This window comes from Mastigoproctus giganteus, chromosome 5 (assembly GCF_048544385.1).
Source record: "Mastigoproctus giganteus isolate SK-2022 chromosome 5, ASM4854438v1, whole genome shotgun sequence".
NCBI classification, from domain to species: domain Eukaryota; kingdom Metazoa; phylum Arthropoda; class Arachnida; order Uropygi; family Thelyphonidae; genus Mastigoproctus; species Mastigoproctus giganteus.
Window position 1 is genome coordinate 153,412,231 of NC_143579.1, and position 21,249 is coordinate 153,433,479.

The window sequence follows — 21,249 nt, forward strand, 5'->3', positions numbered from 1 at the left end:
ACTAGTTCCTGTGGGACCAACACATTCTGCCTTGGGGGATTGATGCTGTGTTGTATAATGTTCAAGTGCAAGCTCTGGCATTGATGTGGGCAGCTGAGAGGTTGATGAGCCCCTCAATTTAAATCCTTCGAGGGCATCCACCCTGTCCTTCAAGCTCTCATATAGGCCCATAACATCGCTGAGTTAGCGCTTGATTTCCTCACACTCCTTGCATGGTGCACACACACATTCCCCTTGGCAATAACATGTCCCATTCCTGATTGCTCCACAAACATCAAACAAGCAGTTCATTTTATAAGGCTGTGATTCAGAGGCCAACCACCCCATCCCCCTGAGGCACAGCACTCCCATTAGTTTGAGCCTTTTGCTTTTCTGCTGTGGTCTGAGTCATGATTTTTATTTAATTTCAAATAAAATTCCAATACAAAATATAATCCTGACCTTATATCCCAATGCAGTTATAACACTATATATAGGTATTTCAGTATTTAATATTATCTCTGAGTTACGTTATATGACTTTCTTATCTCCTGTCAAGTTATATTGTGTTAATTTATAATGTTTCGTTTGTCAAAATTAGATTGTTATATGTATTTTAATTTTTTTATTCCAACGAATTAGAGGAAAATCTTAATCAGTTATGCACAGCTAGTAAGGATTTTGGACTAAAGATGAATATGGCTAAAACAAAAGTAATGATGAACAAGTATGCCACAGAAAGGGAAATAAAGATTGAAGGAGCAGTAATTGAAAAGGTGGAGTCATATACTTATCTGGGACAAGTCATTAGCTGTAATAATAATAAATGGCTGGAAGTCAAGAGAAGAATAAATTTTGGATGGATAGCATTCAGGAAATATAGTCACATACTGAAGAGCAATATCCCAGTTTGTCTGAAACGTAAAATAATGAACCAATGTATACTCCCCACCATGACTTATGGAAGTGAAACTTGGGCACTCACCAAAAGAATGGAAGAGAAGCTGAGAACTACACAGCGAAGAATGGAACGAATCATATTGGGAATCAGACTGTTAGATAAGAAGAGAAACACATGGATTAGGCAACAAACTCAAGTAAAGGACATTCTTATCAAAACTAAAGAACTAAAATGGTCCTGGGCAGGACACATAGCTCGAAGACATGATGACAGATGGACTAAGAAAATAACAGAATGGTATCCAAGAGGAGCTAGAAGAAAACCTGGAAGACAAAGGCGGAGATGGATAGATGAAATTCATGAGTTTGTGGGTAGTAAATGGATGGCCAGTGCTCAAAACAGAAGGAACTGGAAAGTTGCTGGAGAGGCCTTCATCCTGCAGTGGATTGAAAATGGCTGATGATGATGATGATGATGATGATGTATTTTGTTAATAGATTTGATAATTGAGAGCTATTAAGTGCTCTATAATTCCTATATTGTATTATATTATAAATCAACAGGGATTACCTTTATTTTAGATATAGGAAGCTTCTTTTCCAACTCGCTAATAATTCTTGAGGATAGCGATATAAATTTTGCAAAACAGGTGGGACATCTTCCCCACTGTCAGAACCGTATTGTTCAGACCGTGCGGTCTCAACAATGAGCGCTCAAGACTTCTGTCTTCAAACACCATACCTCTGGCAGCAAGGAAACAATTACGTGGATTGGCATAAAATTAGATTTTGAAGGTTTAAACTGTTTAATAAATATGGACCAATTATTTCTTTTGGTCTTGTAGCTAGAATTTAGAGTTAAATTCAGGGGTCTAATAAAATTGGATATTGGGGGGGGGGGTTCTCTACATTCCTTAAGTCGGACTAGAACTTCTCGGGCGTCATGTTCACAGGAATAAAGCAACTCACAATTAATCCGAAACTTTTGTCTTATGTTGTATTTGTTCTTCACGCATGTGTATAAGTGACCAATCGTCAGACAATAGGAATGGCCTACGAATATTGATTGAAGTTTCATGTAGTTTCATCTCTAAGGTTTCTGCAATAAGTAGCTTGTGATAGTTGTGTTGAATATTTATAATTTTTGTTTCATTAAAGCTGAATGAATGTCATTCATTTATTGCGTGGAACAAAAGTTCCGATGCATTTGAACGACCCACCTGCACAGAAGCTTTGTGTTGTTTTGCTCAAAGCTGTGCCACTCCCATGTTAGATCCTACATAAACAGCGTTGCAATTTTTGCATGGGCTTGCTGTATATGAGGTCGTGCTGTGATTGGAATGTGGTGTTTGAAGGTCGATTTCTGAAGAATGTGCATAATTTGTTCAAGGGTTTTGCTATGATTTTCATGTTGGTTCCCTTGCATATTTGGTTAAGTTTATTGTACCAGTACTCAACATATGGAATGGTGATGAAATGTATTTTGGTCTTGTCAGATTTTTGTGCAATGTTTGTTGCGAGGTTGTTGTTATTTATTTTATCACGGGCTATTGTTTTAACTTTGTTTATATAGGTTAGCGGGTAACCCCTATTTGAGAATCTTCTAGTTAATTCATTTATTTCAGTGGTTAGAGAAATCTAGGTGGAAGAATATTTAAAGGTGTTAAGAAATTGGTTCAGCATGACCGATTTTTTTGTATGGTTGGGGATGATAACTGTGGAAATGCAAAAGCATCCCCTTATTAGTGGGTTTTCTATATATGCTGAAATTTAGTTTTTGTCCTAATCTGTGTATGGTAAAATTAAGGAAATTTATGGAGTGGGTTTCTGCTTCAATTTCTAATTCAAATTTTAATCTCTGATGGATGTTATTAAAAACCTGAAGAATATTATTTATGGTCAAATGATCTGTGATAATTAGGATGTCATTCAGATATCTTCCGTAATATGTGATCTGTGGTATATATATGGATCAAGATGGATCTTTTCTAATTTGTCTAAGTATAGTTCGGCAATGAGTCCACTGATGTTTAGGCCCATTGGGAGGCCGAAAATCTGCCTGTATATTTTTTCTTGAAAGAGAATGTAATTAGCATTTACTAATAGTTCAGTTAGTTCGAATATTCTGTCTTTGAGGAGTCTGGTGTTATTGATTTTTATTTTACTTAGACTATGTCTAAGGCGTAAGGTACATTTACGTTAGTGTATAGTGAAGTCACATCCAGTGAATACAACTTCATACCCTCCTTGATATGGAGATCATTGAGATTCATGAATAAAACATCGTAGTTTTTTATGTTATATGTTAGGAGTTCTCAGAGTGGTTTTAGAATTGGGTAGATGAACATGGCTATTTTGTTAAAAAAGTACAGTTTATTTGACAATGAAATTTAATGGAATATTGGTAAATTTTACTGATAACTGATACTACTATACTCGCTATCTAGTTTTCCGTTAAACCTTACGCTATCTATTTCTGTGTACACGTATCATATAACAATGGCGGCAAGTTATGAATGGTAAATCTACGGAATCAAGGTATTGATTACTTTCAGAATTGCGCTATCTAAATTCAAAATAAACCAGAGAGCTTGACTAGCTCTATAAGCTACTTAATGAAAATAATTTGATCTAACAATGAACTCAAACTGGCTAAATATGATTAAAAACTTAGCATTTGCGGGAGCTGCAAAACTTGTCCAACATGTGGATTAGACACCCTTACTGATGCTAAATAATAACCTGCAAAACCTTATATAAGTTCAAATTAATTATAAGTATCGTTACTAGGAATATAAAGCAACTCTAGGAAATAAATTAATATGTCAATTTAAGTCAATAAAAAAGCAAAAAATTAAGAAAACTTCTCTGTTAGCTGGAGCCGTAAAAACTTCGCCTGTTCACATGTACTCTCATACCCAATTCTGATTAATATGTTAATTAAGCCAAAAAAAAAAAAAAAAACAGTAAATTTTTATTTCAAAACTTATCCATTTCCAAGGGCTCAAAATGATTCAACTTTACAGTTCGTGGTCTGAAATCCCATATTGTGCTTCATCAAAATTACACCTAATATTGGCTGCTAACCAATGAAAATTATTAAACTGAAATGAAATATTTCAAAAACAGGTTCATGAAAAAATGTTTTATTGCAGAAGTTCCTTATTTATATATACATCATTTATTGTAACTATACAAATTTCCTGATTTGATTTTATGACATTATAATACTGTATGCTACAGTATTTCAGAGAGTATATCAAAAACTCTCACAACCAGCTAGATTAATGCTTTCACTGGCAGCTTTTTCGAAGTCCTATTTGCCTTTGGATTGAGTCAGTGTGGATTGTGGAGGTCAGAGACATTTTTGGGCCTTCTTTTTACTGTGACTGAATTAGTCAGCCTCCAATGCTGGTTGCTTAACAAAAATATCTGGTTTTTCTGATGTCAAGTTGGAATAAAAATTTCTGAAAGTAGTGTTTTTACCTCCAAGTGGATTAAAAACTCAATGTCACATATTTGTAGCATTCAGAGGTGAACATATTAAAATCTTTCATTTGCAGGACCCAGCCCCACAAGACTGGAGCTGCTCACCTGACTCACAGAATGCTGTCCTATGTAAATATATACCCAGTTGTTAATTAAACGTTTCCAAAAATAATCCTATGTGGGGACAAACTCGTCATATTGATCTGTTTTTTTTTTTTTTTTTTTTTTAGGTATTGAGATTGATATGTATGCAATCTCTCTGTAACAGTGGCTTAAAACTAAAGTTATTAGATTACTACAAAAGGGAGATTCTTCAGGTGAGAATAAATTTGGCGCTTAAGACAACTGTGTATATTGAAATTCAATGAGAATATAAAATTTTATTATTAAATATTATTGGCACAATCTTATTATTTTTTTTATTTATGCAATTTATTTTTGTCTCAGTGTTGGTTATTTGGTTTTTAGGACCATTAGCAACTAAGGCCATATTGCTCCAGGATATGCGGTGGTCATTCCCTGACCTTTCCGCATCCTCTGTATTTGGTAGTGACGGGCTCAAACCCTGGTATTAAAAAATTGTATTAAAAAATGTGTTTATTGTTCTGTATATAGTATCTACTCTCACTGCTGAATTGCTGAATCAGAATTTTAAAAATTAAATATTTTTTAAATTTTAATTAAGTTGGACAGCAAACTTGTTTTGCCAACCTTGCATTAATGTTAACCCAAAGAAAAATCCTGGGAATGATGAAAAAAAAAAAAAAAAAAAAAAACAACTATTACTTTATTTGAGTGCGTTTAACAAAGCAGCAAAAAATAAGATTTTTCAGGTCATTAAAATAAGTACAATATAAAAATACAGTCTAAGCTCTATATAACGACCCCTTAGGGAAATGAGAAAAACAGTTATTTCGGAAGGGCATAATATTGATTGTTCATGAAATAGCATTAGGTTAATTAGAAATTGACCAAGGCCAACCACATAGAACATTATAACGTGGGGGAAGTTAAAAGGAGAGTTGCTAAAAAGAACTTTGTTTGACTGTATTTAAAAAATAAACCATCATTATTATAAAAATTAAATAAATCACATTATAGTAAACATAAACAACTGATGAGATCAGTTGTAATTATGTGAGGTCCCTTTCCATGCTGGTTTATGATGTTATGTGATGTGACTACACTAACACTGCATTACTGAAGTAAACAATCTACAGACATGTTCCTTCAATTTTATATTAAAAATATATATATTTAATAGAAAATTTCATTGACCTTAAGAAATTGAAACCTGGAAAAAAAACAGTCGTTAAACCAGAAACAACCACATTAAAACATCACTGTTGGCAACCCTGCACGAGCCTGTTAAATAAAATTGGAAACAGTAGATCTGTATAGTGCATTTGTAGCTAATGCAAACAAAGTATAAGTTGTAAAAGGTGAGTGATTTATAATTTCAAAAATGTATTTCATTGTAATAGAAGACATTAAAAATGAAACTGCTTTATTCCTCCATAACTACTGAACTACTGAAGTTTTTATTAATTACAAAATTATGTAAGGAAAACAAGCTTATACTGCACAAACCAAAAACAAATCATTTGCATATCTCTTCAAATAATTCTTCTTTGAATTTATTCAAACTATCCATTGGCCAAAAGAATATATTAAGGAGTTAAGTAGTGGCATTCGAGGTGAGCGGACGCACTTAGTCAGGGCTCCTCAGTTAAGTGGTTTACTTTTGGATAGTGCTTTTAAATATTCGATTTATTCAGATATTGTTGGATTATTTTGTTATAGGTTTTCCTGTAACAGTTTGATTTTAATAATATTATAGATATAATTTTTTAAAGTTAACTTTCACTGATATTTATTTAATTTTATAATGGTGGTTACGAGATCTGCCTTAAACACGTCACAGGGTAACGTGACTCACACGGAAATAGCCGATGGCGATTTACGGGTGAGTAATGATTTAATCCGTTGTGGAACCTGTGGAATGTTTTCCAAGGTCGACCTGGTGACTAATCCTACCTCACCTGGGGATTCTTTTTTTTTTTGATCGATGTAAGGAGTGCACCGATCTTAAATTACAATTTGAGTCGCTGAAAAAAACGGGTGCTTGCCCTCGAGAATAATGCATCTGGGAGCTCGTCAGGGACTCAAGACTCCAGCAATCTACCAAGTGATGCACACTCGATTCGAGCCTCAAACAGAAAAACCAAGTTCAAACTACTCTGGTTAAAAAGGACAGTGTTTTATTAGGAGACTCCGTTGTCAGGGAAACGGGAAATATTTTTTGTAATAAGGATAGGTGGAGTAGAACCAGGGTATGTCTGCCGGGAGCAACTATTGATGATGTCATCAACAGATTGTCAGATTTTAAAGGGGGTAAAGAGAATATTATTATTCATGTGGGGACTAATGATACTAAACGTACACGATCTGACGATTTGTTGGAAAAATACAGGACCATGCTGAGGAAATGTCGCGAGCTAGGCCAAAATGTCTGTGTCTGCAATTCTGCCCAGACACGATAAAAGGGATTATATGTTAAGAGCCTTGTGGATTAACTCAAGACTTGAAGGAATCTGCAAGGCTTTAGGGGGGGAAATTTCTATCAGCATGGCCCACACTTGTAGGCAGAAGGAATTTGTTTTGTAGAGACGGGATACACTTAAACAAAGGTGGTGCAAAGGTTTTGGCCAGTATTATTGAGGATACCTTAAAGGTTCAGGGAAACTGCTAGTTAGGGGGGATGTGGGTAACACTGACACGTGTTTATCTGATAATATAGGTCAAAGTAACTCTTGCACATACCTTAAGAGTTCTTATCTGTTACCCCAACTGGACGTATTATCTAGATTTTCTGGGAGCAGAAACGTTTCACGTGAGCGGCTAGCTAATATCAGGGAAGAGAGCCTAAAAAACTTCAAGGGTTGTTAAATATACAAGAACAGTAAATCTTAATTGTTTATACAGTAATGTTAGAAGTGTCGTCAATAAAATGAGCGAATTCGAACTGCTGGTTAAAACAAGTAACGCGGACATAATAGGGCTTACAGAGACGTGGTGCCACCCGGAAATTGGGGATGAGTTTCAGTACGGCTTTTATAATGTATTTAGGAAGGATAGGGTAGATAGAAGGGGTGGTGGGGTAATGCTTCTTATCAGAAGCAACCTGAGTGCGACGATAGCTTTCCCCAATTCAGACATTTCACATGCTAGTATAGAGTCTGTATGTTGTGAGATAGTTGGAAACAAAGGTATAATGCGAGTAGGAATAATCTACGGCACTTCCGTACCCAGGTGGGAAGGAGCAGCAGTGCGCAGCACACGCTTCTTGATTAGTCCGGGGTTCGAGCCCGTCACCACCAAATACGGAGAATGCGGAAAGGTCAAGGAATGACCACCGCATATCCCGGAGCAATATGGCCTTAGTTGCTAATGCTCCTAAAAACCAACCAACCAACCAAACAAACAAACAAACAAACAGGAGTAATCTACAGACCAGGTGATTGGGAAGATAATGACAAAAGCCTCTACATGCAAATGGAATGGGCAAGTAAGTGTCAATGCCTTATTATGGGTGATTTCAATTTGCCTCTAATTGATTGGAGTAAATGGAAAGGAAACTCGACATGGGGAACAATTTTTAAATCAACTAGATGACTGTTATTTGTATCAACATGTCAGGGAAAGTACTAGAGAAAAGAATATCCTAGACCTCATCATCACACATGAATCAGATGATATAACAGGGCTGACAGTAGAGGAACCAGTAACAGGAAGTGATCACGGAGTTCTACGGTGGATGATGACGAGAGAGGTAGCAGAAGTAAAAGGCAAAGGAAGGGGTTTTAATTTCAGAAAAGGAAATTACGATGCCTTAAGGTACTACATGGCCTCTATTAACTGGGTAGATATCGTGCAGAAAATGAATACATTTGAACTGTGGTACGCTTTTAAAACATTAATCACAGATGCCTTGAATGCGTATGTACCATTAAAAAAAATACTCCACGAGGAGGGTTCCAAGTTGGATGAATAGTGAAGTTGCCACATTACTTGAGCAGAAAAAGGTGGCATGGAAAGGTTACAGAGCAATAAAAAGTATTGAAGCCCATAACAGCTACAAGGTGATGTGTAATAGAACCACAGAAAAGGTTTGACAGGCAAAGGCAGTTTATGAGAAATCACTAGCAAACAGAGTAAAGGGGAGGGATAAAGAATTCTTCACATATGTAAATGCCAAGAAGAGCAGGACAAACCAGATCGGACCTTTACGTAAGGGGATAGTATTGAATACACCAGCACCAGCTGCCATTGCAGATGAACTCAACAGTTATATTGCATTGATATTTACAAATGAAAAACCTTTTGTGGCAATGGGAAATTGTGGGAGGGAAGTTAAAAAGTATGTAATTAATGATATTGAAATTTCGCAGGATTATTTAATGAAAAAACTTTCGAGCCTATAGACCAGTAAGACTCCTTGAGTTGATGGAATATACCCTATAATCTTAAGGGAGGCGGCAAGCGAGTGCATTGAGGCTAATTATGTGAGCATCACTAGACTCTGGGGAGATTCCCTTGGATTGGAAAAGTGCAAATGTATCTCCCATACATAAGGGTGGCTCTAAAAGTGAAGTTGGAAATTATCGACCTGTCAGTCTGACTTCAGAGCCTTCAGTAGTAGGGAAAATCATGGAGGCAATGATCAAGGGTGGAATTCAGGATCATTTGGATCGAATTGAAATTCTCAAGGATACTCAGCATGGTTTTGTAAAGGGAAAATCATGTTTAACAAATCTGGTTCGCTATTTCGAAAGGGTCACTCATGAGCTGGATTTAGGGAATAATTTCGACATTGTTTATTTAGATTTCAGCAAAGCTTTTGACTCAGTTCCATATGAGCGGTTGCTTTATAAGCTGGAACAGGTTGGAATCACTGGGAAAATCCTTAGATGGATATCAGGATGGCAGGAGGCAGAGGGTTGTGATAAATGGCTATTCCTCAGGTTGGGTTGGTGTAAGAAGTGGGGTTCCCCAAGGATCAGTATTAGGACTACTGTTGTTTTTAATTTTCATAAATGACATTGATGAAGGGATAGAGGGCGTGATGTCTAAATTTGCAGATGTTAAAATTGGTAGAGTAGTTAATGATCACTGTCAAGCTGAGCTTCTTCAGAGACCTAGACAGACTTCAGGAATGGTCAGAAAAATGGCAGCTATGCTTTAATCCAACATTGTGTAAGGTATTACACCTAGGAAACAGTAATCCCAAAATAACTTATTCACTTGGAGTTCAACTAAACCCAGTACTGGAGGAAAGGGACTTGGGTGTTACGATACAGTCAGACATGAAATTCTCTGAGCATTGTAAACAGGTTGCAAGGAAGGCCCATGGTGTCCTATCGATGATCTATCGAACTTTTGCAAGTAGAGATAGGACATGATAATCCTATTATATAAGGCTTTTGTTTGACCACACTTGGAATACTGTGTTCAAGTATGGAGACCGCACCTAAAGAAAGACATCGAGCTTCTTGAAAGGATGCAAAGACGAGTAACTCGCCTGGTGAGATCGGCAAAAGGGGGCGTCCTTATGAAGAAAGACTTTGAATATGTGGGTTGCAGAGTTTGGAAACTAGACACCTAAGAGGAGATTTGATTGAGGTGTTTAAGGCTCTGAGAGGCATCAGTAAAATGAATGAGGATGAAATTTTCAAGATTATAAATGATGCTAGAACTAGGGGACATAAATTCAAGTTACGGGGGGGAAATGTTTAGATTGGACTGCAGGAAGTTTTATTTTAGCCAGTGAGTTATAAATTACTGGAATAAGTTGCCTTCGTGGGTGGTAGAGGCCGACAGTTTGGGGAAATTCAAAGGTCATCTGGATAGTACTTTCGGGTAAGGGAAGCGCATAGGATGATAGGTTTAATTTCCTTTTCTTTTATTAATTATTATTTATTTATTATTTTTTTTTTTTATCAGTTTTATTTGGTTGGTTTTTTTTTTTTTTTTTTTTGGCTGGTGCAGCATAAGCCATAGGCTTTCTTGCACCATGCAGCCATTACTAATACTAATATAAAAAAATCAACATTATTTTGAGCATAGGGAGGCAGTCCCCAACTTGGATCTGCCCCTGTTGAAAACAGTACCTATTCAACCCATGCAACTAATCTTATTGCTCCAATTCATTCTATGCGAGGCGCTTCCGTTGCCAGGTGGGAAGGAGCAGCAGTGCGTAGCACACGCTTCTTGATTAGACCGGGGTTCGAGCCCGTCACCACCAAATACGGAGGATGCAGAAAGGTCAGGGAATGACCACCGCATATTCACGGAGCAATATGGCCTTAGTTGCTGATGCTCCTAAAAACCAAATAACAAACAAACAACCAATTCATTCTATGCAATGAGTCCAGATGAGCTGCTGAGGCAGCTCATCTGGACTCATCAGAAAACTTAATATCAGGCTTTGCAGTTAACCCTAGAACCTTTTCATTCTCCGGTGGGGTAGCACCCAATTAGTACTGGAATTATTTATACCCAAAAAAGTAGTGCCCTGCATTTATCAGCGTTAAATTGTCACTTTCCAATCCATCTACATAATTTACCCTGTCATTAACTAGCATATCCTGATTCCTTTTTCCCACCTTTGCCCACCTTTTTCATCATCAGCAAACTTGGACATTAAGCTTGATATCTTCCCCGATATTTTAATAAATAATGAAAATAGTAAAGGACATAGCACCAGAACTCTAAGGGACTCCTTTAATAATTACTTTAATAATTAATAATTAATTAATTTGTCTACTAAACTAACCCTTTGTCAATATCAATAACTTTCTCCCAATGTCACCTTGCTTTTATTTGTATTGCAGTCGTTTGTGTGGAACATTTTTGAAAGCTTCGTTAAAATATGTCCTCAAAATTATGTTTCGCATCAAAAGTTCCTTTGTGGCGGCTACCTCATAATAGCTATTTTTTCTATTAGATGATATTGCTCTATCGTTAACTTGATATCAGTTTCCCAATTTGGATTCATGTCCAAATGATCCCTCTAACTAACTTAGCTATCTTGACCCATGATGTTTAGGTAAATACAAAAATAAGCTAACTTACTTGAATAGAAAGTGAATAGCATTATTTAGAAACATTCTAGCATAGTACATCTTCGATTGCATAACCTGGGAATATTAGCATTAGTAGAGGCATATGATGCAAGAAAGCAAGCTTATGCAGCATCAGCCAAAAAAAAAAAAAATGAATAAATAAATAAATAACCACTTCCATTTCATCCCTCCGTTCGAAATACCTGTCCAGCTGAGCCTTAAATTTATCTAGGCTATCAACTTCCACAACAAGGGATGGAAGTCTGTTCCACCAACCAACTACCCACTGGCTAAAGGCAAATTTCCGCACATCTATCCTACATCTGTCTTTCCTCAATCTGAATTTATGCCCTCTCAGGTTATTATTCTGAGCAAGAGGAAGAATCCCATCGGCATTGAGCATGCTTAAACCATTCAATTTTACATTTATACACCTCTATCAGATCACCTCGCCGGTGCCTAGTCTCCAGACACTGTAATTTACAAAACTTAAGCCTTTCTTCATAAGAGCACCCCTTTGTTCCATTCACTAATCTTGTTGCCCTTCTCTGTACTCGTGCCAGCAGCTCTACATCCTTCTTGAAATTAGGCCTCCAGACCTGTACACAGTACTCAAGTTGTGGCCTGACCATTGCCTTATACAGGGGAATAATCACCTCCTTATCTCTGCTAGAAAAATTCCTGTATATCATTGACAAGACACCATGAGCTACTCTTGCAGCCCGTCTAAAGAAAACTGTTCAGAGAACTTCATATCTGCCTGCACAATTATCCTCAGAGGTCCTTTTCATTCTCTACAACTATCAGTGTAGTACCACAGAGTTATACTTTGCTCTGGGGTTACTGTTTCCCAAATGTAGTACTTTACATTTGTCAATGTTAAACTTCATTTGCCACCCCTCAACCCATCTGCTCAACTTTTCCAGATCCTGTTGCAGCAGCATAGCGTCAGAAGTGTCCTTAACAACCCTGCAAACCTTTGTATAGTCTGCAAACTTGGACATTAAGCTGGATATACCATCATCAATATCATTTATAAATACAGAAAACAATAATGGTCCCAACACTGAACCCCAAGGGACTCCACTAATAACGTTAGTCCACGATGAGCAGTGTCCATTGATTACCACTCTCTGTCTTCTCCCACTCAACCATCCCTTTATCCATAGCAGCAATTTGCCTCCAGTGCCACACTGCTCCAATTTGTGCAGCAGTCTTCCATGCGCAACAGTATCAAAAGCCTTTCTAAAATCCAAATATATAATATCAAAGTTATTCCCTGCATCCAGTTCTTTTGTGACTGCATGATAGTATCCAATCAAATTGTTCAGGCAAGACTTTCTCTTAACAAAACCATGCTGTGTCCGAGCTATAACTGAAGTCTTGTCTAGATGATCCTGCAGTACTTCTTTAACCAGTAACTGCCTCCATTAATTTTCCTGGAACAGAAGTTAAACTCACAGGCCTATAATTACTTGTGTCAGCCTTTGATTCTCCTTTGTGAATTCGGGTCACATTTGCACATCTCCAGTCTGTGGGTACCTCCCCCGAGTCCAAAGAAGCTCTCATAATTATGGCTAAGGGTTTTTCTTACTTCCTTTGCTGCCTCCTTTAATATAACTGGATAGATCCCATCCACCCCAGGTGCCTTTCTTATGTTTATCCTCAACAATTTCTCCAATTTCCTCTCAGTTATTACAAAATTATGTAGCTCACTGCCAGAGTTTACTTCAACTCTGGCATTCCCCTTCCTGAATAACTCCTCATGTGTGAATGTATATGCAAAATACTCATTTAGTTTATTAGCCACCTGAGCAGGATCCTCAACTGTTGAACGATCGATATCCAGCGGACCAATCTGATTCATCCCTTTCCTTCTAGAGTTTACATAGGTAAAGAACTCTTTTCTGTTTTTCTTTGCATCCTTTGCCAAGGATTTCTCATAATCTGCCTTTTCCTGCCTAATCTCCTTTGTGACTTAGTTATAGACCAGCTTATATCTGTCATAGTCTTCAATGTCACCCATTAATTTATATGTATCCCATGCATTTTTCTTCTCTGCCATATGTCTCATTATTTCATCTGACATCCATTTAGGCCTAAACCTTGAACAATATTTCTTAGTTGAACTTCATAGAACTTCTGTAAAGACTAGTAGCTTCCAAGAGAAGTTCTTTGAATGCTTCCCATTTTGAATTTGTTGTTGGTAACATCATTTAGTTCCACTGTATATAATTTAAATACTGTCTCAGACCATCATTGTCGCCTTTACGAAAGCAAAACCCTTCTTTTTACCCCTGATGGTAGTTACCTCTTTGAGTAAATCCCACTTTAGCACATTGTGATCACTGCCACCTAGTGGTTCCTTTATCTGCAGATTCTTAATGCATGAAGAATCACAACTGATAATCAGATCAAGAGTATTACTCCCTCTAGTTGCCTCCCGAACATGCTGATGTATAAAACAATCATCCAATAAATCCACAAAAGCCTTGCTAGTGTGTGAGTGACCAATCCACAAATTCCAGTCAATATCTGGGAAATTAAAATCCCCCATTATAAGACTCTCTGATTTACTGGCCCACTCTATTTCCCTGTACAGTTTCTTATTATACTCATCATCAGAGTCATTAGGCCTATAGCACACTCCTACTCTCAATTTTGATCTCCCAATGCTTATGTCACACAAAACTGACTCGACACTGCACTGTTCAGCAATGTCGACTGGCTTCAATTGCTTGGATTTTGTGTTTCTTAACAAACAGCATAACCCTCCTCCCTTCCTATCCTGTCTATCCTTTCTGTACACGTTGTGTACAGAAAGGATAGACAGGATAGGAAGTTGAACTGGAATTTGTTTCTGTACAAATTCCAGTTCTGCATTCCTTATATCTGTATTACACCACGTCTCTGATATTCCAACAATATCTGCCTTTGATGTTTTCAGCAATACCTCAAATTCATCAAATTTATTTACCAAACTCCTAGCATTGGTGTACACAAAAGTATACATGCACCTATTCCTATTCTTAGCTACCCTAACACAACTCATGTATTTACTTGTACCGCAATGACTCCCAGCAGTTTCTGAAATATCCTGCATCTTGTTTTGTAGGCTGCTGCTCATTCCAATAGAAGCAGTGCAAGAATCACTTTCACCTCTGCCAGTGGTTACTGTTAATCTATTAGTCCTTCTTGCGCCTCCGTAGCCAGGTGGGAAGGAGCAGTAGTGCGAATCACACGCTTCTTGATTAGACCGGGGTTCGAGCCCGTCACCACCAAATACGGAGGATGCGTAAAAGTCATTGAATGACCACCGCATATCCCGGAGCAATATGGCCTTAGTTGCTAATGCTCCTAAAAACCAAATAACAATTAGTCATTGTATCCCCCCCCCAAGCTAGCAGTTTTCCGACCCACCTAACACTGCCTCGATAGCATCAGCAAATATTCTTGCACCCTTTCTGTTTAAGTGTATCCCATCCCTGTAGAAGCAGTCTCTCCTGTTAACAAATACAGACCAGACTGAAAAAAATTCTACCCCTTGAGCCTTGCACAATCTTTCCAGGGCCGAATTGATTGACAAGGCTCTCATCATATACTCCCTCCTATCGGGTCTGGGCAGAATTGCAGACACTTTCACATTCAACATTAACTCGCGACTTTTCTTCAGCATTGACCTGTACTTGTTGAGTAAATCTGCAGATCTCTTACTCTTAATGTCATTAGTTCAAACATGTGCAATAATATCACCTTTTATGCCCGTAAAAGATGATATCCGCTCTGCAATGTCATCAACCTTTGCCCCTGGCAGACATACCCTGGTCCTGTTCCACCTATCCTTTTTACAGTGTAGTGTAGTGTTTCTCTTATTTTTTTACTTGTATGGCATTTTTAAATTAAATTTTGACTAAAGTCATGCCTTAAACAGCAGAGCAAATGCACAAAATCAAAGGAATGCTTTGGCTTGGGCAACTTGACTATCAACAGTAGTTAACTTGTGAATTACAATTCTATACAATATGCTACTTGCTGACTTTTTGCCTTTTAACTACTATAGCTTTCTAGTTACAACGTGTGATGTTCACACCAAAATTACCAATAACGGTAATTATTAAATTGTAACTTATTAAATCCTTATATGAATTCAAAATTAAGCTTACATAACATGATTAGGAAAATTAAAGCTATTCATTGAACACAATTTGATATGTTAATTAAATTAAAAAAACAAAAAAAAATTCCAAAAACTACCTGTTTTGAAGGGCTCAATTCAAGTAGCCACATAACTGATTTTCAGTTTTTGGCCCCTATTTTATAATGATATAAATATATTAACACCTTAGTTTTTGGAAAAGAAAAAAGAAAAGCTTAGTGATTCACCCTTTATAATTGCTATTCATTGTATTTTGTGAGTTATGTATTCACCACAAACAGTGGAATTGACTTTTGTTTTCACACATTTTTGATTAAACATGTAATGTAGTATGCTAATAAACAAGCACACATAAGTTCACTACATTCTTGTTAGCACATAAACATCAATTAGTTTTCTCCCTCGCTATCCATAATTAGTGTGTCAAATTTTAATTATGTTCACTTCATTGAAAGTATGAACTGCTCAGCTTGAGTCTGAATTATAATCTTCCATTGTATCATTGCACCAGTTTATGGTAGAAGCAGCATATACACTTCAGTTTTCTAAGGAGTGTAAGATTTCATTCAAAAAATAAATTGTGTGATAAATTCTCCTGTCTCTTTACAGAACATGGCCAATTCTTAATCCTAATTTAATTCTAAAAAAATTTAATCCAATTCTTAATCCTAAAAAGGACAAATGCAGAGTTATTCAGCTTACAAAGGTGATATGGTGATTAAAAAAAAAAATTCTATTCAGTCTGAAGATTGCCAGAAGAATTCACTTGAAGGTCATGAATAAGACCAATTATATTAATAAATTACAGGGAGGAGGGAAAAGGAGAGAGAGAAAGACACTAGTATATATTTATTACTAGAATAGAATCTGATTAAACCACTTTTAAGCAGTATAATCAATATCTCACTGTGCCCTCCATGGAGGAAAGTATATCATCATAGCTATTTTAAAACAGTCTGAACTTTTAAAATTCTTCACCTCACTGAATAGGCTAAACTTCATAAGTTTAGCCTGTCCAGTGAGGTGAAGAATATAATGGTTGATAAAACTTTTTCCTAGTTTAACTGAAACATTTTATCATTATTAAACCATATCAAGGCTTTTGAAATTTTAATATTAAGTACAACAGTGATGTGCACAAAAATTGCATTCTGTTACATTAAATTCTTCAGATCATTAGTCCTTGGGCATTGTTTCTTTATATGAATATACCAACAGAGACAACCTTACAAGTGCACAAGCTTCTTGATTAGACTGGGGTTCAAACCCATGACCACCAAATACGGAGGATGCAGAAAGGTCAGGGAATGACCACCGCATATCCCCGGAGCAATATGGCCTTAGTTGCTAATGCTTCTTTAAAAAAAATAGCAAATGCACAGTGGTTGCATTTTCTTCCATTGGAAAGGGAAGCAATTGCAACCATATGGAAAAGGCTTTCCCTCAATTCCTTTCAAGGTGGAATGCCTTTTTTTCATGCTATGGCCAAGTTGGTTGATCTAAAGGTAAGGGATATTATCCAGCAAACCAAACAAATGAACCATAGCATACATTCAGGTTGAAGAGATAATACACTGACACCATTGTCTTAGTGCCCCCCTTTCCCTATGGTGAGACCAGAAAACTAGTAGGAAGAGTAAAAACTTTTGCCTTTCCTTGTGTAAAAGTACTTGGAAAGTACAGTAGGATCTCCCAAGACTTTGTATACATAAAGAGTAGACCAGTTGGTAGAAACAGTTTAGATCAAACAGTCTGAACAGATAAATAAAATCACAGAATTTGGATCAATTCCAATTATTGTCTCTCCCAACATGCCACTATTAATGAATCAAGAGGATTAATTGCTGAATGAGATCTCATTAACCTATCTGATGATGAATTAAAACAGGAACTACAAGATCATGGAGTTATAAATGTCAAATGTATAAGAGGAAACAAGGTGATGTATTAGTTCCCACACAAACCATAATCATCATTTCAACAATGCTAAACCACCAGCAACAGTCAAAGCAGATATCTAAACTGTCATATTAAGCCATATATTCAAACTCCTTATGGTGCTCTAAGTGGCAGAAGTTTGGACACTCCCAAATTGCCTGTAGAATGATGGTTACTTATATAAACTGTGATGAGGAGCAAATTACATACTCCAGACAAGTCCACTCTAGAAAATGGGAAAAAGGAAAAAGATCCAGTGTTATGTTATATATCAATTATCAATAAGCAAAAAAATCCACACAAACTCTTACTAATCAAAGCCAACTTTTTTTGCTGCAGTTGCTCAGACACAAATATTAGCTGCTGTACAAATTGGGTTAACTCCATCTCGTGAATCAATATCTGAGTTGGCAAGAGCAATACTGTCTGCTATTCCTTCAATAGACTCTTCTATCCAAACTAGACGAAGTTGTAAATACACAAATAACAGCACAACCGAGTACTATTTCTTAACAAAAATACAATACATTCACATCTCCTGAATGCAATTCAGACCAAATCAGACTACATGGAAATAGAAAACAAATTGTTCCAAGATGACTTAATCTTAGAAATATTTACTGAAAAAGATATAGATTCAGGCAAGCCATACTTTCCTAAAAAGGAGAAATGAAAACCCGAATGGCATAAAGCAGCAGCCTTGGAAGAAAACTGGAGAGTTCTACTAAAACTAAACAGTGGTGAATTTCCTACAATGAAACTGTAGAGGTTATTGTTGTGATTTTGATGGTATCAGAGACTTCCTTGTCCAGTATGACCCTCTTGTCTTCTACCCAGGAAACAAATCTAGCTCCCTAAGTGAATACTTCTGTTTGGAAGTATTTCTTCCAAGGCTGCTGCTTTATGCCATTCGGGTTTTCATTTCTCCTTTTTAGGAAAGTATGGCTTGCCTGTATCTATATCTTTTTCAGTAAATATTCCTAAGATTAAGTCATCTTGAAGTAATTTGTTTTCTATTTCCACGTAGTCTGATTTGGTCTGAATTGCATTCAGGAGATGTGAATGTATTGTATTTTTGTTAAGAAATAGTAGCATGACATTAGCATGACCTTACCACAAATATTTGAAACAGTTCGTCACATGGAATGTGAGAGTTATTAATTAACTGTCACATTTCCTCAAAGCAGTGGCTGCTCACATCAATATCAACTTTGAAATAATGGTTGTCGTACTGTATCTGCATCCTAGCCAGAATATTACATCCCTTCCCTTATGGTAGAGTTGAGGTGTTGCTCCTGGTGCCACCTTAGTACGTTGCCTACTTACATAATCAGTGAATGTGTTTTTAATTGCAGGTTTTCTTATAAGCCTTGCTTAGAATTATAAATACCATACCACATCTGTAAATAATTGGTTTTCTTGGTTCTTTCCAAAGATGTATATGTACATAAACACAGTCAAATAAAAATATAATAAAAAAAAAAAAAATTCCTTCCCTTGCCAACAAAACTAGATAGAACTACTTACATAACTGCCTGGAAGACTAGCATCAGAAGAGGTATATGATGCAAGAAAGCGTCATATCTCTTATACAGCATCAGCAAAAAAAAAAACCATTTCAATCATCCATTCACCCTAAAAGTTTATACAGTTCTTCCTTGAATTTATTTAAGCTATTAACTTCCACAATGACAGATGAAAGTTTGTTCCAGCAATCAACAACCTGTTGGCTAAAGACAAATTTCTGCACATCTATTTTACAACTGTCTTTCCTCAGTTTGAATTTATGCCCCCTTGGGTTTGTAATCTGAGCAAGAGGAAGAATTCCATCAGCATTAAGTATGGTCAGCTCATTCAAGGACTCATACATTCAATCAGATCAACTCACAGGTGCCTAGTCTCCAGATGCTGCAATTTGCAGAACTTAAGCTTTTCTTGGTAAGAGCACCCCTTCATTCCCCTCACCAATCTTGTTGCCCTTCCTAAAATGAGGCCTCCAGACCTGTACACAGTACTCAAGGCATGGCCTGATCATTGCCTTATACAAAGGGATAATCACCTCCTTATCCCTTCCAGCAAAATTCCTATATATCATTGACAAGACCTCATGACTTGCTCTGGCCGCCTGTCTGCACTGCTAAGAAAACTTCATATCTGACTGCACAATTACCCCAGTCTTTTTTATTCTCTACCACCCCGAGTGTAATATCACACAGTTGGTACATTTCTCGAGTTACTTCTACCCATATGCAGCACTTTGCATTTGTCAATGTTAAACTTCAGTTGCCACTTTTCAGCTCAACTACCCAACTTTTCTAGAGCCTGTTGCAGTAGCATACTGTCATTAACAACCTTGCCAACCTTAGTATCATCTGCAAACTGTGACATTAAGCCTGATATACCTTCATCAATATCATTGATAAATATACAAAACAACAATGGTCTCAACACTTAACCATTAGGGACTCCACTAATAACATTAGTCCACAAAGAGCAGTGTCCATTGATTACCACTCTCCTCCCACTCAACCCTCCTTTTATCCATTGTAGCAACTTGCCCTTAATGCCACACTGCTCCAATTTGTACAGTGGTCTTTCATGTGCAACAGTTTCAAAGCTTTCCTGAAATCCAAGTATATGATATCAAAGCCATTTTTTACATCCAGTTCCTTTGTGATCACACCATAGTATATGATCAAATTGGTCAGACAAGGCTTCCCCTTAATGAATCCGTGCTGTGTCTGAATTATTACTGCAGTCTTATCTAGATGATCCTGCAATGCTTCTTACGCAACTGCCCCAACCATACTGTCATCTGGGATACTTTAAATAATCACCATCCCCTTTGGAAAAAATTATAACTTGGACAAATCATAGAAAAATTAATTGGTCAACACAATCCCATAACCATCAGTACTGGCACCCCCACATGAATACATTTGTGTATAGGTTAAAGTTCAGGTGTCGATCTTTCCTTATGCTCAGCAGCCTTATACCCAATATTTGAATGGTGATCATTACCATGATCTGTTGCATTGACACTAGCATCCCTATAGCCACTAGGTCACTTTGTAGCACTGCTGCTGCCTCGGTGGTAGGCTGTAAAACTGAAAGGAAAGGTTACCCTTCCAGAACTAAAAGGAGCAGTCACTGAAATGAAAATGTCCTTCTATTAGGACTGCAAATCCAGTACTTTAGCAAAAACCCAATTGTGATATCCAAACCCGAAAGAGAATGAAAACAATGACCTCAAATGAAATTTCTTTATACTGCATTCACTAACAAATCAATCACTAGGCACACCCATCTTTCTTTGTATATTGAATCAGTCAATAGGCACACTTTGACATTTCTGTGACAGTGTGCCTACCGACTGATTCAAAATGTTTAGAAAAATGTAGATGATTACTAAAAATTCTAATAAGAATTGTGGTGAATTATTAGTCTAAACCATCAGCCATAAATTGTGAGGTTGCCCCAAAACTTAAGTCATTTGGTGGGGTTATTACCCACAGTATCACCTCATGCCTCCCTTAACACCTTCAGAGGTGTCATTTCTGAATGGGACTTTTTAAATGGCTCATAGGAGTTATCCAAGAACTATAGAACCAGAAGCTACTCAAGCAAGATGAGAAAAGATGTAGAATTTGTTATTACTCCTAG

The 21,249-nt window shown here is 36.9% G+C and overlaps 1 protein-coding gene across 2 annotated transcripts in view; it reads left to right on the plus strand.

The window, feature by feature from the left end:
- car (vacuolar protein sorting-associated protein 33A) overlaps window positions 1-21,249 on the plus strand; it is a 302,059-nt gene that overhangs the window by 198,652 nt on the left and 82,158 nt on the right. For both annotated transcript variants that reach the window (XM_090373474.1, XM_090373475.1), the window contains exon 12: window positions 4,599-4,685. In XM_090373474.1, coding sequence (XP_090229600.1) covers window positions 4,599-4,685 — 87 coding nt within the window. The remainder of the gene's footprint in view (window positions 1-4,598; window positions 4,686-21,249) is intronic.